Genomic DNA, 18,578 nt, shown 5'->3' with positions numbered 1-18,578 from the left:
AAATGAAAACAGTGTCTACACTGCTTATTATTCATCATGTATGTTCTTAGCAGGAATAGCTGGGTTGTGTAGAAAAGGTTTAAGAGAATTCTGCCTATATCTGAGTTGTAACCTCTAGATTTAAATGAACTAGCAAGGGGAAAGAAAAGGTACCTGTTCAGGGAATTTCTTGACGGATTAATACCTTATTCTACGTTTTTCCACTGACTTTGATAGTTAAAGTTCAGTTAATTGAATATGTTCTTCTTACATGGAACCTCTCTCACTTAGGTCAAAAACCCTCAGATCTTTCCCCATCTCTCTAACTGCTACATCTGTATCCTGCCAGCCTGTCTCAAGTCTGGCTCCCGTTTGTTAATGCACTTCTTCTGACTGATTAGACTTCACTTGATCACCATCTCAGGTCAGCGTTACTGGAACTTTCAGTTAATCAGTGAAACTTTCCTAAAAGTTTCCCAAGAATGTGCTTCACATGTGCAACAATCTATCTAGGTATTTAACTGCACCATGATATCCAAGTGCTGGTTTTAAGGCCTTCTCTACACTTACAATCAAACCATCTTAACTGAGCCAGTTTTAGACAAAGTTTCAACATGGATTCAGCTAACAAGGTTTAAACACTGGTCGCCTGACTTGCTAAGAGAGACCAACAAATAGTAATTAGATGGGTTTGAAAAATAATAATTACAAAATATTAGGGACTTGGCGTGGAAAATGGTTCTCTGTGGTCTATATTAAGCCATGTTGGCAGAAACAGCGTGGCTTAACTTAACTGCCAGTATGGTTAGAGAGAGCAAGGACATGGACAAAATATCCCATTTCTCTCTCTTACCTCTCACACTTTCTGCTAGTATGTTACTGCTTCCTATTTTTTAGAAATGCCCCTTTCTTTCAACATATCCTCATAGGTCAGGTTTTCCAAACCTTTTATCATCTTTGTTGCTCTCATCTAGACTTTCTCCAACTCTCCCTTTCTTAAAGTGGATTGCCAAAACTGGATGCTGTAATCCAGATGAGGCCTCACCATTGCCAAGTAGAGTGGATCAATTACTCCCTGTGTCATACATAGGGCACTCCGGTTAATATTCCCTAGAATGACATTTGCCTTTTTCACAACAGCATCATATAGAATCACAGAAATGTAGGGCTGGAAGGGATGTCAAGAAGTCATCAAGACCAGCCTCCTGCACTGAAGCAGGACCAGGTAAACCTAGGCCCTCCATGACAAGTGTTGGTCTTGTACAACTTGTACTTAAAAACCTTCAGTGATGGGGATTCTACAGTCTCCCTTGGAAGCCTATTCCAGAGCTTAACTACCATTTTAATTGGAAAGATTTTCTAATTTAAGATATCTAACCTTCATCTACCTTACCGAAGATTAAGCCCATTACTTCTTGTCCTACCTTCAGTGGACATGGAGAACAATTAATCACAGTTCTCTTTATAACAGTCCTTAACACATCTGAAGACTTATCAGGTCTGTCCTCGGTCCTCTTTTCTCAAGACTAAACATGCTCACTTTGTTTAACCTTTTCTCAGAGGTTTGATTTTCTACTTTTTTTTCTTAGTTGTGTTGCTTTCCTCTGGACTCTTTCCAGTTTATCCACATCTTTCCTAAAGTATGGCTCCCAGATTTGGACACAGTACTCCAATGAGGCCTCACCAATGTTGAGTAGAGAAGGTCAATTACCTTCCTTATCTTACCAAAAACACTCCTGCTAAAACATCCCTGATATTAGCCTTTTTTGCAACTGCATCACATTGTTGACTCATATTCAGTTTGTGATCCACTATAAATCTCCCAGATTCTTTTCAGCAGTACTACAACCCAGCCAATTATTCCCACTTTTGTAGTTTTGCATTTTTTTTTTACTTCCTAAGTGAAGTACTTTGCATTGTCTTTATTGAATTTCATCTTGCTGAATTCAGCCCTCTCTCTCAACAAGTTGTGCATCCACCTTATAGTAACTTAATCTAGCCCACATTTTCCCTAGTTTGCTTATGAGACTGTCAGATGGGTTTATGTCAAAAGCCTTACCAAAATCAAGATATATCATGTCTACTGCCTCCCCAGTCAAACAAGAAAATTAGGCTTGTTTGGCAAGATTTGTTCTTAACAAATCCATGCTAGCTATTCCTAATGAACCTGTTATCCTCTAGGTGTTTACAAACTAACTGATTGTTTAATAGTTTGTTTCAGTATCTTTATAGGTATCAAAGACAGGTTGACTGGTCTATCGTTCTCCTTTGAAAAGATAGGTATTATGTCTACGCTTCACCAGTCCTCCATGAGATCTCAAACATAATTGCTAATGGTTCTGAGATTGCTTCAGCTAGTTCCTTAAGTACCTTAGGATGAATTTCATCAGGCTCTTCCTACTTGAATGCATCTACTTTATATAAATATAAGGCAAGTTGTTAGCTCATTCAGTTTGTGATCTATTATAACAGTCAGATCCAGTTATTCATAATTCGTATTTGTATTATTTGATTTTTAACTTCTTAAGTGTAGGACTTTATACTTGTCTGAAATCACTAAGATAAAATTAAATAAAGACCAATTCACCAATTTATCAAGGTCATTTTGAATTCTTATCTTGTCCTCCAAAGTGCTTGCAACCCCGCCAATCTTCGTGTCATACAAAATTTTTATAACCATACTTTCTATTCCATCATCCAATTCTTTAATGGAAATATTGATTAGTACCAGACCCATGACAGACTCCTGAGTATCACCACTTGATATATCCTCCCATTGTGACAGTGAATCACTGATAACTACTGTTTTTCAGCCAGTTCTGCACCAGCCTTATATAGTCATTTAATCTGGCCCATATTTACCTAGTTTGGTTATTACCTACAAGGTGCTTACAAACGGCTTGTTTAATAATTTGTTCCAGTATCTTTCTGGGTATCAAAGTTAGGCTGACTTGTCTATAATTCACCAAGGTCCTACTTTTTCCCCTTTTTAAACACAGATACCATATTTGCCCCTTTCCAATCCTCCGGGACCTCAATGAGTTCTCAAAGAAAACTGTTAATGGATCAGAAATTGCTTTGACAAGTTCCTTAATGACTCTAGAGTGAACTTCATTAGGCCCTGATGACTCGACTACATCTGATTTGAGCCTGTGTTCCTTCCCCTTTGTTGTCAATACAAAACTAAGTGAATACTAAACAGAAATTGTGGTCAGCAAGAGAAGGAGAAACAGAAAATGGTATTGCTTGAAGCACAAAGGAGGAGAGACTCTTGAGCAGAGGATGATTCTCATCAACCAAAGGGCGGAGAAATCAAGGGAAATCAGTATAGAGCCCCGAGGATATGTCTATACTTACAAGACAAAAAGAAAGAAAGCCCATCCCCATCACCCCTGCAGCAGTGAGTCTCAGAGCCCGGGTCTACAGACTCGGGCTTGTGCTATGGCATTAAAAATAATATACATGTTCCCACTCAGGCTGGAGCTTGAGCTCCAAGATCCTCCAACCGGATTTCAAAACTTTAGCCTAAAAGGGAATGTCTATTCTGCAAGTTTTGTGCTGTTGTGCAAGCTCAAGTCTGCAGATGTGGATTCCGAGACTCTCTGCCGTGTGTGTTTTTGTTTTTGCAGTGTAGACACACTGTTAGACTCACATACAAAGTTAGACAGAAACAACCAACTTAACTAGAATAAATTAATGCTTTACAGGAGTGTTTCTCAAACTTTTGTATTAGTGACCCCTGTCACACAGCAAACCTTTGAGTGCATCCCCCCTCATACATTATAATACTTTTTTGTATTTAACACTATTATAAATGCTGGAGGTAAAGCGGGGTTTGGGGGTGGAGGCTGACAGCTCGTGACCTCCCATGTAATAACCTCACGACCCCCAGTTTGAGAACCCCTGCTTTATAGTAACCGATATGGAAAATGAAAGACACAAAACTCCAGAGTGAATTAAACAATACAACCTCAGACATTCCTTTCCCTAAAATAGATTTTAGACAAGTCAAGGGTGGCCTTTTTCCATTACAACAGTAACAAAACTAAACAAAAACTAATGAGTACCAAATTCAAATATGGGCCTTCAATCCCAAAGGATTCTCTAACCAAACAATTCTCCCAGAGAGTTCATCCCCATGTTAAACAGGAAAAATGAAAATATCTTGCCAGTAGCAGAAGAGATAAATCATATCATTACATAACTTCAGGAATTTCCTAGAGTATAAAACCTACAGTGGAAGAATTACTGACCCTCTTGCTTGAAAGCACCCACAGGAACACAGCAAGATCAGCCAGCCTCCTTTTCATTTCCCAGAGAGCAGTTAGCCAATGGCAACTATGCTTTGGAATGAGTGCAACATTTCTTACAAAAATACATCTACTCTTTTCTAAATTACCACTTACTGCATGTGGTACAGGTCAAAAGAACAGGAGCAGAGCCCTCTTATCTTGCTTTTTATCAGCAACGGATTCACTCACCTTATGTGCCCTATAGCTTTAATATAGTTCAGCACTTGGAATTTTGGGGTTTGCCATAGAATGCTACATTCTGCTATATGAATGCAATGGAGGACACTGATTTCTGGCAAAGCTTTTGCAGAACTTAAGCATTTCTTCTTTGCCAGTTTTGCAACAGGGATATGATGGTCAACAGAGCACAGCTAAACAATTAAAAGTAAGTGATGAGATTTTTAATAACATACTAAGGAGTGGAAGGAAACTCCTTTTTCAGTCCACTTACAACACAGTATTAACACTATATAAAATACAAACTTGCTCCATTCTTTGGATTTGGTCTCATTAACAAAGAACCCACCGCTTTGCCTATTTTTGATTCACAACAATATTTTGCCTCTTACTTCATGACTACTTCCTTTATTTAGTGGCCTTTTGTGAAGGACCTTGTCAAATCTAAATCAACTATGTCAATCGGTTTCTCTTTATCCAATACTAAATATGTTCAAAATATTCTAATACATTAGAGAGAAAATTTCCTTTTGCAGAAACTGTGCTGAACAGACCGTATTATCATGATTTCCAGGTATTTTAATGTTCTACTATTAATTATCGTTTCAATCAATTTACCAGGTATGCCAGGTTTACTGGCCTGTAATTCTCCAGTTCATCCCTTGAGTTTGTTTTAAACATAGTATGTGTCATTAAGAGATGGCGAATATATGTGTCTCGGTATCTAAACAACTGATACACATCACTTTTGATACACTGTATTACCTATTGACTTCTACTTGACTTTTTCAAGTAAATGGAAAGAAATTAAAAAAAAAAAAAAAAAACAGATATGCAGGTTTGCTTGGATTAAAAGTGCACATATTATATAAATTTTCCAGTTTATAATCTTTAACAAAAGGTGACCTTGCTTGGGGATCTGTACCAAGCCAGGTTTAGTTTATGACAATGCAATTCTCAAAACAAATTGTTTGCCTTCAATCTTGTTTTAAACATGTGTAGGTTCTTCCTGTACTGCTTACTGAACTCACAAGAGGTGGACCGGCAACCTACAGAGCTAGTGAACTGCAGCATTGTCACTCAGAATGCAACTGAACAGAAGAGGCATTCATACTGTGCTCTGTAATATAGCTCAACGTTAAAGCTAACACTGTAAATAACTGTGTTCTTGAAAGAGCGCTGTTAACCTCGAGACCTCAAAGGAAGCATTTACAGGACAGAAAAAAGTAATTCTATTCAAAAACATAAAAACACACAGTCATACATTTTCCATTCTTAGTAAGAAATTATATAAAATTAGACTGGTGCAACTGACTGAACCAGGAACAGCAGGAAGGCAGCATTTACAGGCCAGGTGCAGCTTATGTATAGGTCACGGCAGGCCTACAGACCTACTTCTTATTTTTAATTTAAAAATAAGAAAATTGAACAACAATGTAATTTACATTATTTTAACATTACATTGGGGAGCTGGGAGTGGGAGGGACCTTTTGAACGCAGGATTTTACAGAAATTATATGAAGGTTATAACATAAATGAAGAATGGCTATGGTACCTGCATAAACCCCCAACCACCAATCTCATTGCCAAGTCTGACTACTGCGGTACACAAAAACTTGATCACTGCTATAAAAACTACCAATAAATCATTCCTGCTTTTAAATAATATCAAGGCTCTTAGCGAAACACCCCTCTCCCCTCCGAAACAACTCAAACTATCTGAACTTTTCTTTCATGGCGTTAATAATTTTGTGTTATTTGAACATATTTTGTGGTATAAATACCTTTAAACTTTAAAAAAAGAGAAAGTAAAACAGCAGTATTAAAAAACAGAAACCAATCAGAGAGAAACATATGGCTGTGACTGGCACCCGATGAGCTAAAGCATAATGGAATACTCATATCTTGTTTAAATATCAATCGAGGTGAATCTAGTCTGACCATATTTAGGAAATACTGCAAAACCTTCCTCTTTGAAAAAGTCTTTCCACTCACAATGCTCATAATTCCTACACCACTACCTCTAGACCTCTCCCAATCAAAAAATAAGGGTGGGAGGAGTTGATAAAAATCTTTAAAAAAATAAAATCAACAACAATCCTATTCCTAGTACAGTTTTAACCCTGAAATGAGTGAAGTACCAGAAACTCCTCAGAATCCACTAGGGACTCGTTTATTGCTACAGGTTTTACATAGAAGACACTCAGGTACTATGGTGATGGGCAGCAATACAAAATTCTATAATTGATATTTAGAAAATTTTGAACACACCACCCTTCATATAGACACTTAATGCAATGAATCAGAACAGCTTCTTTGGGGTCTGACACAGACCCTGTTAAAATCCACAGAAAATTCCCATTGACTTGAATAGACTTTGGATCAGTCCCTTAGAGTATTGTGTAGAGCTCTGACATGGATTGTTTGACACTTCTTAGCAGATGTAACTAGTTAACACAGTTCCTCCTTATCACATGGCTGTATTCTTGTGTACATCAGTTTTGTTCTTCACACCATATCCCTGAGTAGCCTGAAGCAACAGCTTCAAGTGACCAGAAGGGCAGCCTTCTCTCAAACTAATCCAACAGAGCCCATTTCTAGTTACTTTAATACCAACAAGGTGAAACAATTTTCAAAGTGGTGTTAAGCCTAACTGTTTTGACAACGTCTCCTTACTACTGATAAATTTGCAACTGAAAGCTATTCTGGAGAACTGGATTCTATTCCTGCCTCTGCCACAGAGTTGTTAGGTGATGCCAATCAAATCGCTTAAACCAAACTTTTCACAGGTGGTCATTAACTGTGTGTTCCTAATTTTCTGGGTGACTGCCTTAAGACCCTAGAGCCTGATTTGCAGAAGTGCTGAGCACTCACAGCTGCTACTGAAGTCAATGGGAGCTGTCCTTCAAACACAGCATTTTGTAGCACTTCGTAAGAAGTCTGACTAATCAGATCCTAGGTGTCTCAGATTGGGCACCCAAAATGAATGGATACTTTGATCTTAACCTCTGCCTCAGTTCCCCAACTATCCCCCCCAAATGGGGGATACTATCTCATCTCACAGGGGTGTTGTGAAAATAAATTCATTAGTGTTTGGGACACGCTTAGATGGTATATGATAAGAGCCACAGTAAAGCTCATGACGAAACTACTAATTCTGTCTTCACAGCAGGGTTTGAATAGTACACACTAAAAAAGGCATCGGCCCACACTGAAAAATAAGGAGAAAACCAAATATTGAACAGCTACCCATTAAGCAAGCACCATCCATCCTGTGCATTGAACGAGGCAGGCTTCCGATAGGGGGGAAAAATGGTTTGTGATCATGTAATTAAAGACTGTATCTAATGCATATGCACAGGGGGGAGGGGGTTAAGAATGCACAGGCAACCTTAACTCTGACATTTCCTAACTTCTGAGTACTGGATTTTCAAGTTTCATAGAATGCTTTTAATGTAGGGTTTTGGACATCATACAAAACAGAGTCCTTGTGAATTTAAACTTCATGTGAAAAATCCTTACCCCAAAAGGAGTGTTGTACTGAATGGGAGAACACACACTTACAATTGTACGGAAAAGCTCTTTAAATACATCAGGTCTCATGGATGTCACACCACCACATGTTGGCACATTTAACACCATGGCAATAAGAGGAGGACGTCTTGTAGGCTTACCTGATATTCATTTGGCCAGAAGGTGCTGACAGCCAGCTCAGCTCGGAGCCAGTCTCTGCCAGTAGAGCCTGTCACATTCCAAATGGGATTAGCAAGAGGTCCCTTGTTCACCCTAACTAAAATGTTCAAGGTTCCAGGGTTCGCTCCACTCTTGCTATATAAAAGGTAACTGAAATCAATGCAGTGAGTGTCATTTTCCTTCATCGTAGGAAGTTGAAGTCGAGCCTTTTCTCCAGGATCATGGTCTGAGGAATCCACTATCATGTATGATCCTGAAAAGAGAAAGAGTTGAAGATAGATAAATGCAGGGATTCAAAACAGCTCACTCTAAAAAAGAGGAAAAGAAAATACATGGGTTGGCAGGTACTAATGTTCAAACATATTTAAAATACAATTCAAAACAAAATATTGAGACTACAGGAGTAGCAACAGATTCAAAGGAATTTAGGTTTCAGAGTAGCAGCCGTGTTAGTCTGTATCCGCAAAAAGAACAGGAGTACTTGTGGCACCTTAGAGACTAACAAATTTATTAGAGCATAAGCTTTCGTGGACTACAGCCCACTTCTTCGGATGCATACCCTGTTTCCCCGAAAATAAGACAGTGTCTTATATTAATTTTTGCTCCCAAAGATGCGCTAGGTCTTATTTTCAGGGGATGTCTTATTTTTCAGAAATGAAAAATGCCTTATTATCGGTGGATGCCTTATTATCGGGGAGGTCTTATTATCGGGGGGATGCCTTATATTACAACGAGAGGCAAAACTGTAAGTAGGCCTTATTTTCGGAGGATGTCTTATTTTCGGGGAAACAGGGTATATCGAAGAAGTGGGCTGTAGTCCACGAAAGCTTATGCTCTAATAAATTTGTTAGGTCTAAGGTGCCACAAGTACTCCTGTTCTTTTTAAAGGAATTCAGGCTGCTAGCCACTCCGGGGAATCCACTGAGTTAGCCACTTAGGCAGTCTATACAAACATGGGAAAAGAGAGGCACTTGGGAATGCAATCCACTAAAGGCAACATACTTGGCGGGGGTGCTATGTAAGCCAGGTCTACCTATCTAAAAGCATCAGGTGCCTAATTCCAGGATATAGGGTGGCATCTATCTGTGCTTGCAATCCACAGCTGGGAACACTCTCCTGGAGTCAGGTACCTTAAGTGCCTAAGCTAGTTCTTGCAACAATGGCAGCAACACATGCCTAACTGCACACAAAACAACTGGAGGGAGGGAGAGGGGGGGACGGTCTCCCTTATAACTTTTAGCCCAGTAGTTATGGTACTCATCTGGGATGTTGGAGATCCCAGGTCAAATTCCTGCCTTTGCCTCATGAAGAGAAGAGATTTGAATCAGGCTTTCCCATCTCTCAGGTGAGTTCCCTAACCACTGCGCTACAGAGTCACTCTCACTGTCTCTTGTCCAATGAGTAATTATTAACACAAAGAGGAATGACTTCAACAGGAGATACTGAGAGAAACCCACATTAAAATATCCCATCCTAAATCTGGGAGACTAAATCTGGGCCTTAAACACTTAAATCCCTTTGTGGATCTGGGCCATTCTTGCTGAATTCTCCCAGCAGTTTCAAATGGATACAGGAATCTTTTTTCTACTTCCTATCTTATACTTTTGGGTAGCACTCTTTTTGCCTGTTTAAGAACTGCTACATTTCATGCCAGGAATGGCTGTGTTTCAGTGGAGAGTGGAGTGAACCATATATTCTGTTTGTATAATGGTTTCTGAAGTATTTTGTGATCCTTTGGAATGAAAGGCTTTACAGATCTCAGTTAAGTTAAGGTGCCATTCTGTTCTAAAGAAACTAAAAATGGCACTGTGGGGTTCTAAGTGTATATCATCTATGGACTGCCAGGTCAAAAGTTGCTCAATTTACAAGTATAAATATGGTTTTTGTAACTAATATCCCAGTATCTCAACCTGGGATGACATACATTACCAGAAAAAAGGTTTTGAAGTCCAAATTACACTCTCTGTTACGCCTGTGTGACACACTTCTTTGCAATGGGGTTCCAAAGCCACAACCAACCAGAACTTGGCCCTCAATTGCAACTCCAATTATTCTGATGATTCTCAAGAGACAAAGACACTAGCTCAGTCTCTCCGGGCCCTATTGGCTCAGAAGAGCTAACAATGACTGGTATTAAAAGTAGCAAAACATGTCAATGAAGTAAGCAGACAGGACATACAAACAGGGAAAGTGAGGTGGTGCATCTTTTCAGAGTAGAAATAATATACATGCCATCTTCCCAAAACTATTTATGTTGCTTTGTGGGGAAACAACATGCACTTTCCAGGACAGATTTTTGTCAGGGTTGAAGGTTTAATGTTTGTACTAAAATGCATTTTGAATGCATATGAATATGAAATATTGTTAAACCACATAAAATGGCTTAATTTTCCTACACATATATTGCTATAGAGCAAAGACACTGAAAAATGGCCTTATATTGAGTTAGACCATGCAATCGTTACTCACATTTGTGAGCATTTATTCACACTAGGAGCCCCAGAGCCACATTCCTTGTGTGACTAAATTCTTGCTAACAGAGTAAGGGCTGCAAAATCGAGCCTATTGTTAGTAATTAGTGGAGCAACTGTGACAATTTTTGGTAAGCAAAAGAGCTCTTCGGAGCGGTGGGATGGGGGTGTATGATATAAGCAAAATAAATTACGCTATACACCAGGAGGCATTGTGTGGAGGTTTTTGAAAATGCACATGAGCTACAGGAACAAGAAATTGTTGATAAGTTATTGATCAGTGGAAACAGAAATGTTTATGTGTAAATGAGATAGAAAAATCAGCAATTGACTCATTTGTTTGATAAAACTTTCCATTGACTTCTATAGCAATTCCGCACTGCACAATTATTCTCTAACAAAATAGAAAGCAAATGTTTTACAGATTCTAATAAATTAGTTTTTACAAAGCTATATTAATAGTGTTTAATTATTATTATTTTGTTAATTGATCTAGGAATAAAACCCCTTTCTTAAAAAAGTTGTACACTGGATACAGCTTCAGTGCTCAGTTTATATTTGATTACCCATGTAGAACCTGCCATTATGATCTCTTTACAGACAACCTGACAAGATTTCACTGGCTAATTGCCAGCTTCTTCACTGTTACTGCCTATTTTTAAAAATGAAATGAAAGGTACTAGGATATTTAGATTCATTATTACAAATCTCCAGCAATTATGGTTTAAAATTGATAGATAATTGTGCATTGTTACTCGAATGGACTCACTGACATTCAGCTGTTATGCCCCTTGGCTCTAGAGTAAACTTCAAAAGACTATTTGGAAATTACCTTTTGGCTCAGAGATACTGTTGAAATCATTTGGTGGTTTTTGGTTAGTGCAGTTTAACATAACTTGTCGTCACAGTTTTGGTGATAAATACTACTCATTTGGCCTCCAATTTCTTTTGCTAATTTAGGATTAGAATTAAGAAATCTTGGTGCAAAAAATAAATTAAGATTCTGTTCTACAACAGAAGCACAAAGACACCTTCAACCAACTATAGTGGATGAATTTGCAGCTAACAAAATGCCTTCCGCAATTACATTTACTTTACAAATATTTTTAAATGATGGGCAAACCATCACCATTTTTCCAGCAGAATGGAGGTTTTATTAAGCATTCTGAAAGCTACCGCATCGGAGCAGATCAAACCTATTCTGACTTTACTTACACACCCAGTGGAACAAATTGAGCTTAGGAGAGAACTGTAGTTTGTTGAATAGTCAGCATAAAGGTAAAAGAACTGAAATGCAAAAGTATCAAACCAAGTAATACATAACTCATCTTTGGTACAAGTAGTTATAGTACATGTAATAAAAAAAACTAGGGCTGTCAAGCAATTTAAAAAATTACTCACAATTAATCGTGCGATTAAAAGAATTAATTGTGATTAATCATGCGATTAATTCCACTGTTAAACAATAGAATAACATGTATTTAAATAATTTTGCATGTTTTCTACATTTTCGAATATATTGATTTCAATTACAACACAGAATACAAAGTGTACATTGCTCACTTTATATTTATTTTTTATTACAAGTATTTGCACTGTAAAAAACAAAAGAAAGTACTGCAGTGCAATCTCTTTATGAGGAAAGTTGAACTTACAAATGTAGAATTATGTAAAAAAAAAACTGCATTCAAAAATAAACCAATGTAAAAATTTAGAGCCTGCAAGTCCACTCAGTCCTACTTCTTGTTAAGCCAATCACTCAGACAAACAAGTTTGTTTAGATTTGCAGGAAATAATGCTGCCCGCTTCTTGTTTATGTCAACTGAAAGTGAGAACAGGCATTCTCATGGCACTGTTGTAGCCGGCATTGCAAGATATTTACATGCCAGATGCTCTAAAGATTCATATGTCCCTTCATGCTTCAACCACCATTCCAGGGGACATGAATCCATGTTGATGATGGGTTCTGCTCGATAACGATCCAAAGCAGTTAAGACAGACATGTTCATTTTCATTATGAGAGTCAGATGCCACCAGCAGAAGGTTGATTTTCTTTTTTGGTGGTTCAAGGTTTTGTAGTTTCTGCATCAAAGTGTTGCTCTTTTAAGACTTCTGAAAGCATACTCCACACCTCATGCCTCTCAGATTTTGGAAGGCACTTCAGATTAAATAAAATAAATTAATGGGGATATCCTATCTCCTAGAACTGGAAGGGACCTTGAAAGGCCATCAAGTCCAGCCCCCTGCCTTCAGTAGCAGGACCAGGTACTGATTTTGCCCCAGATCCCTAAGTGGGCCCCTCCAGGATTGAACTCACAACCCTGGGTTTAGCAGGCCAATGCTCAAACCACCTAGGGTCGAGTGCTGTAGCTATCCTTAGAAATCTCACATTGGTACCCTGCATTTTGTCAAATCTGCAGTGAAAGTGTTCTTAAAATGAACAACATGTGCTGGGTCATCATCCGAGACTGCTATAACATGAAATATATGGCCGAATGTGGGTAAAACCGAACAGGGGACATAGAATTCTCCCGCAAGGAGTTCAGGCACAAATTTAATTAACACTTTTTTTTTTTTTTTTTTTTTTGTAAACAAGGGTTCTCAGCATGGAAGCATGTTCTCTGGAATGGTGGCCAAAGTATGAATGTTTATTGTCGAATGTTTAGCATATCTGGCACATAAATATCTTGCAGTGCCGGCTACAAAAGTGCCATGCAAATGCCTGTTCTCACTTTCTGGTGACATTGTAAAGAAGAAGAGAGAAGCATTTTCTCCTGTAAATGCAAACAAACTTGTTTGTCTTAGCGATTGGCTGAACAAGAAGTAGGACTGAGTGGACCTGTAGGCTCTGAAGGTTTACGTTGTTTTGTCTTTGAGTGAAGTTATGTAACAAAAAAACCCCTACATTTGTAAGCTGCACTTTCATGACAAAGAGATTGCACTACAGTACTTGTATGAGGTGAATTGAAAAAGACTGTTTCTTTTGTTTGCAAATATTTGCACTGTAAAAATGATGATCAAAAATAACATTCACTTTGATTTCAATTACACAAAATACAATATATATGAAAATGTAGAAAAACATCCAAAATATTTAATAAATTTCAATTGGTGTTCTATTGTTTAATAATGTGATTAATCTTAATCAATTTTTTTAAATTAATCGCGTAAGTTAACTGTGCTGCATCAACAACCCTATAAAACACCCAAAATATATTAGCCTGTTTGTCCTCTTCATTATTAAGAAGCCCGCCGTTAGTCTTTGTAAATTCCAAAGCCATACAATCTTTCAGCATATAGATATTGTATAGTACTCTTAGCTTCATTTTTCAACGTTCGACAGTACTTAAAACCAAATTTGCATACATTTATCTACATATGTTCGTCCTCCAGCACAACATGAAATGCTCCAGACAGCACTTGTAACCATTTGTCACAAAGCCAAAGCATCTGTTCAACATTTTGCAAACTACTTATTTCCCCCCTTTTTAAACAGACTTTATCCCATGAGAACGCAGAACCCTCCAACCGCCACTTCCTAAACCGCTCTAAGGAAAGTGAAATTCAAACCAGGAATCTTTGCCAACGTAAACTCCTCATCAAATTTATATCTTTGAAAAATGTTGCTGATGATATCTGTTTTAAATATTCTTATATTGTAAAGGTGACACACACATATATAAATATAATAATAAACAAACAAGCACAGTACCTTAAAAAGACAAGGCTAAACTTAAACACTTAAACTTAAAAAATTAACTTAGGGGAATATCTAAGGCAATGGGTTGCAACATAAAAAACAATATATAACATAAATCCACATTCCAAGAGTTTATTCTGTATGGAGACTACTATTTTTGTACAATGCCAACAGGTATTAGTTGTCCTACACAAAAGGTTTATAATTACAAGTCTATTAAAATGCATTTAATGTGGTTATAAACAAATCATTAATTCACCAACTCGGAACATGATTGGCTGGCCAGGTTCACGCTATTGGCAGATGCAGATGAATTGTAGGACCCCAATCCTGCAAGCACTCGTGTATGTGCTTAACTTTACTAGGGTTGCCTGGAGCCTGGTTTTCAACTGGAAAGTCCAATCAAAAAGGAGACCTGGCAGTGTCAAGTCAGGCACCAAAAGACTGACTACCCCAGGGTCAGGGAAGGCGCCGGGTCATTAACTCGCACTAGCCCCTGCTCAGCCAGAGTCGCCTTCTACCTGCAGGCAGGCTCCTTGTCATATTGCATCAGCTCCCATCCCAGCCCGGAGGCAGAGGGAGTCCAACTTGGGGAAGGAGATGGAGTGGAGACGATCCGGGGGGGGGGGGGAGTGAGGGGAGGCAAGGCCTTGTGGGGGAAGAGGCAGAGCAGGGGCATGGCCTCAGGGGTTCAGTTACCAGCAATTAGAAAGGTGGCAACCCTAAACTTAACCCGCATGGGCAGCTCTCAATGAAGACAACAAAACACACCCCGAAGTCAATAGGACCACCCAAGTGTGTAAACTGCAAGCATACATGCTTGCAGAATTAGGGCACTTCACACCTTTGCAGAAATATACATTTCACAAGCTTTATCAGTTATGAAGTGAAACTAACTGTAATTGGGTTAGAAAAGAAGATAACTGTAGCAGTTCATAAAAAAAATATTTTAAACTAACAATATTAACACATCATTTCATTCTTTTTTCATATATCTAAGCTGTGGACTTTGCTGAGTAGGTAATAACTTATAACATTCCCCACTCACCTCCCACATACTGTTTACATACGAGTTATGAGATTTTCGAAGTTATGCACATTAAACTGCACATGCAGATTAGTGCACCTGAATAAGTCAGGTATTTGCATGTCCCCAGGTCCAATAAGATACCTAGCTGGTGCTGTGCAGGGGCAAATAACCTATTGGTAATTCCATAAGCACATAAGTTGTTCCTATACACAGTTTTACACACCTTACTTTGAAAGTTAAACCCACAGTAGTTTAGCACTACAAAGTCAATAGATTTAAATTCATTACTGCTTTTAATAAAAAAATAATGGCGCATTTAACAGGACCAGTTAACATTGCTGACCAATAAACTGGGCAATGAATAATGGCCATAATTACTGGCAGTCATGTGAAACTAGTAAAGCAAGGGAAGAGAGGATATACCTCAGATCATCACTTTAAATAACTCAGATTACACAAATATTGACTACTGATTAGAGCATATTTTACAAGAGGAGACAAAATTGCTTGGCTAGTTAAGCCTAACAAAACAAAGGCTAAGAAAGGATGTGACTGCTCTCTATAAATATATCTGAGGAGAGTGAACACCAGGAAGGGAGAAGAACTATGCAAAGTAAAGGACAATATTGGCACAAGACAAAATGGGTATAAAATGGTATAATAAATTTAGTCTGGAAATTAGATTAAGATTCTGGAACAGCTTCCCAGTTGGAATAATGGGTGTAAACAATCTAACTTGTCTTAAAATAGAATTTGATAAGTTTATGAACAGGATTATATGATGGCATTTCCTGCAATACCAGGGGACTGGGGACACTGACCTAGTCCTTCCAATCCTATCTCCTATGTTAAACACAGGAGTAATGAGAGGATAGGAAATCAAGAAGCAGTACAAAAACCATTATTGCACCTGACAGAAATACGAAGTATGGTCAAGGTCATATGACTACCAATCCATAAGACTCATAAAATAAGCAGTGCCAATTTTCAAACTCGAGAATTTAGAGCTATAGTTATAAACACAATAGTTAGCAGAACTATAAATGACAGCTGAATGTTTTCATTAATAAAATGTTTGTCTGCACTGTCAAAAAAGGTGTGCATTTAACCAATCCACATTAGCTATCTTGCTGTCAGAGACACCCGTCTTGGCAGCGAAGACAGCCTTTGTTAACATTAAAGAGTGTATTAATTTTTGTTCTCTGAATTTCATAGTGGCTAATTCCATCTTTGCATGAGGTTATCAGAAATGAGAGGTGAAGAATATATATTAAGTCATCTGTTCATACCCTGCCAGTGAGGAACTGTTTCCAACTGAATCTTTTTCTTGTTAGTACAGGCCATTTTTGTAAGTCCCAAATGATGAGACTGTCATCACTTGTCCTGTAGGACAACTGCAAAGCCCATCACATCTCCCTGTCAGGAAAATGTTAGTATTCAGTCTGACTTTTATTGCACTACATTGCCTTGGTGTATCTCTACACATTCCTCTTCATCCTTGGTGTTTACATCCTCTTACATACTTGTGCACAGTTATATCCCTCCCCCCATCATATTTAAAGCATTGTTTTGCCTAGTTATACATACTTAATTTTTATTTTCCCTCAAATCAATCCCACACCATCATTTTTGCTGCTCGCCTCTGTACTGCCTCCAATTTATAAGTCAATTAATGGTCCATAACGTAACCACCCTCAATGCAATACAGCAACGAAAAGGTCAATACAATTCTCTGGTGCATACAAAGAGGCATCAAGTTATGCAGTAATGAAATAATATTCCCTCACTGCAGCTTTGGTGAGACTTCACTTGAAATTCATTTCTAGGAACCTCAGATACAGAAAAATTTTGATTCTGTTTTGATCATGCTCTTTTAATCTTGATTATTTACCTTCAGGCGCTGGTTTACTCCTTGCCTTGGGGGTGCTCAACCCTCGCTCTGCCCCAGGGCCCACCTCCACTCCACCCCTTCCCCCAAACCACTACCCTTGCCATTCCTCTTCCCATCCCCACTCCACCCTGCCTCCTCCTGCCCAGTTCCACCCCCTCCCCCGACCACACCCCATCACCACACCTCCCCCTCACCCCAGTGCCTCCTGCATGCCACGGAACAGCTGATCGCAGCAAGCCGGAGGCACTCGGAGGGAGAGAAAGGAGTTGATCGGCGGGGATGCTGGTGGATGGAAGGTACTGGGGGGAAGGGGGAGGAGCTGGCTGCCGGTGGGTACTAAGCACCCACTATTGATGCTCTGGAGTCTTGGAGCACCCACGGAGATGGCACCTATGCATTTATCCATTCGAAGCCCACTCCACATACATGGAATAAACTGGATCCATACTGCAATCAGCTAATTGGAAAAAAACATTGGGTAGGGATGGAGATGCTTCATAGATTCCAAGGCCAGAAAGAACCATTGTGATCAGCTTGTCAGACCTCCTGTGTAACAAAGGCCATAGAACTTCCCCCAAATAATTCCTAGAATATATCTTTTAGAAGAATACCTATGTGACGTGCAGTCTATATGGTTTTATAAAAACTTGATAATAAGTCAATATAATGTAACTGGGATAGTTTTAGAGAAAATATGGTAATAAGTGAATATAACGTAACTGGGATATGCTTCATGCAAAAGGTCTCTTGTAAGGTATCATTACAAAGCTTATAATCTACTGAGTATGATCATCTGATTTGAAAATGTACCACTATTGTATCTAAAACTAGAAATATAAAATGACAGGTTTCAGAGTAGCAGCCATGTTAGTCTGTATCCGCAAAAAGAACAGGAGTACTTGTGGCACCTTAGAGACTAACAAATTTATTAGAGCATAAGCTTTCGTGGACTACAGCCCACTTCTATGCAAAGTCTCTAAGGTGCCACAAGTACTCCTGTTCTTTTTGCGAAATATAAAATGTAACTCTGAGGGCCTATTGTAATTATGTAAAGTGTGGGCCATTAATGATGGTTTGGAATCTTGATGACTCCCATTAACCAGGATCATTGTCTGCAGATGGTTGTGTTTACCTGTTAGTCTTCCTGTATATGTGTGTGTGGGCAATGAAGTCTTGCAGTGACATGTGTATTGATGGAGATATGGGAGCATAAGGGCCATGTGATCCTTGTTTACATGGGCATACCTAACACAATTTGCATGTAGCATGACGGGGCTATGGCTAAGATGCAGACCCAGGTGGGTAGGAGTGTAGATTTAATTTCTAGTTTCTCCTTTTACTTGCA

At 38.7% G+C, this 18,578-nt stretch overlaps 1 protein-coding gene across 7 annotated transcripts in view; it reads right to left on the bottom strand.

The window, feature by feature from the left end:
• Nucleotides 1-18,578, bottom strand: part of PTPRK (protein tyrosine phosphatase receptor type K) — a 581,323-nt gene that overhangs the window by 363,036 nt on the left and 199,709 nt on the right. For all 7 annotated transcript variants that reach the window (XM_054021706.1, XM_054021708.1, XM_054021709.1 and 4 more), the window contains exon 3: nt 8,123-8,394. In XM_054021706.1, the coding sequence (XP_053877681.1) occupies nt 8,123-8,394 (272 nt within the window). The remainder of the gene's footprint in view (nt 1-8,122; nt 8,395-18,578) is intronic.

This window comes from Malaclemys terrapin, chromosome 3, assembly GCF_027887155.1.
Source record: "Malaclemys terrapin pileata isolate rMalTer1 chromosome 3, rMalTer1.hap1, whole genome shotgun sequence".
In the NCBI taxonomy this organism is placed as follows: Eukaryota; Metazoa; Chordata; order Testudines; family Emydidae; genus Malaclemys; species Malaclemys terrapin.
Note: the sequence above shows the minus strand (reverse complement) of the source record. Positions and strands in the feature narration are given on the sequence as shown.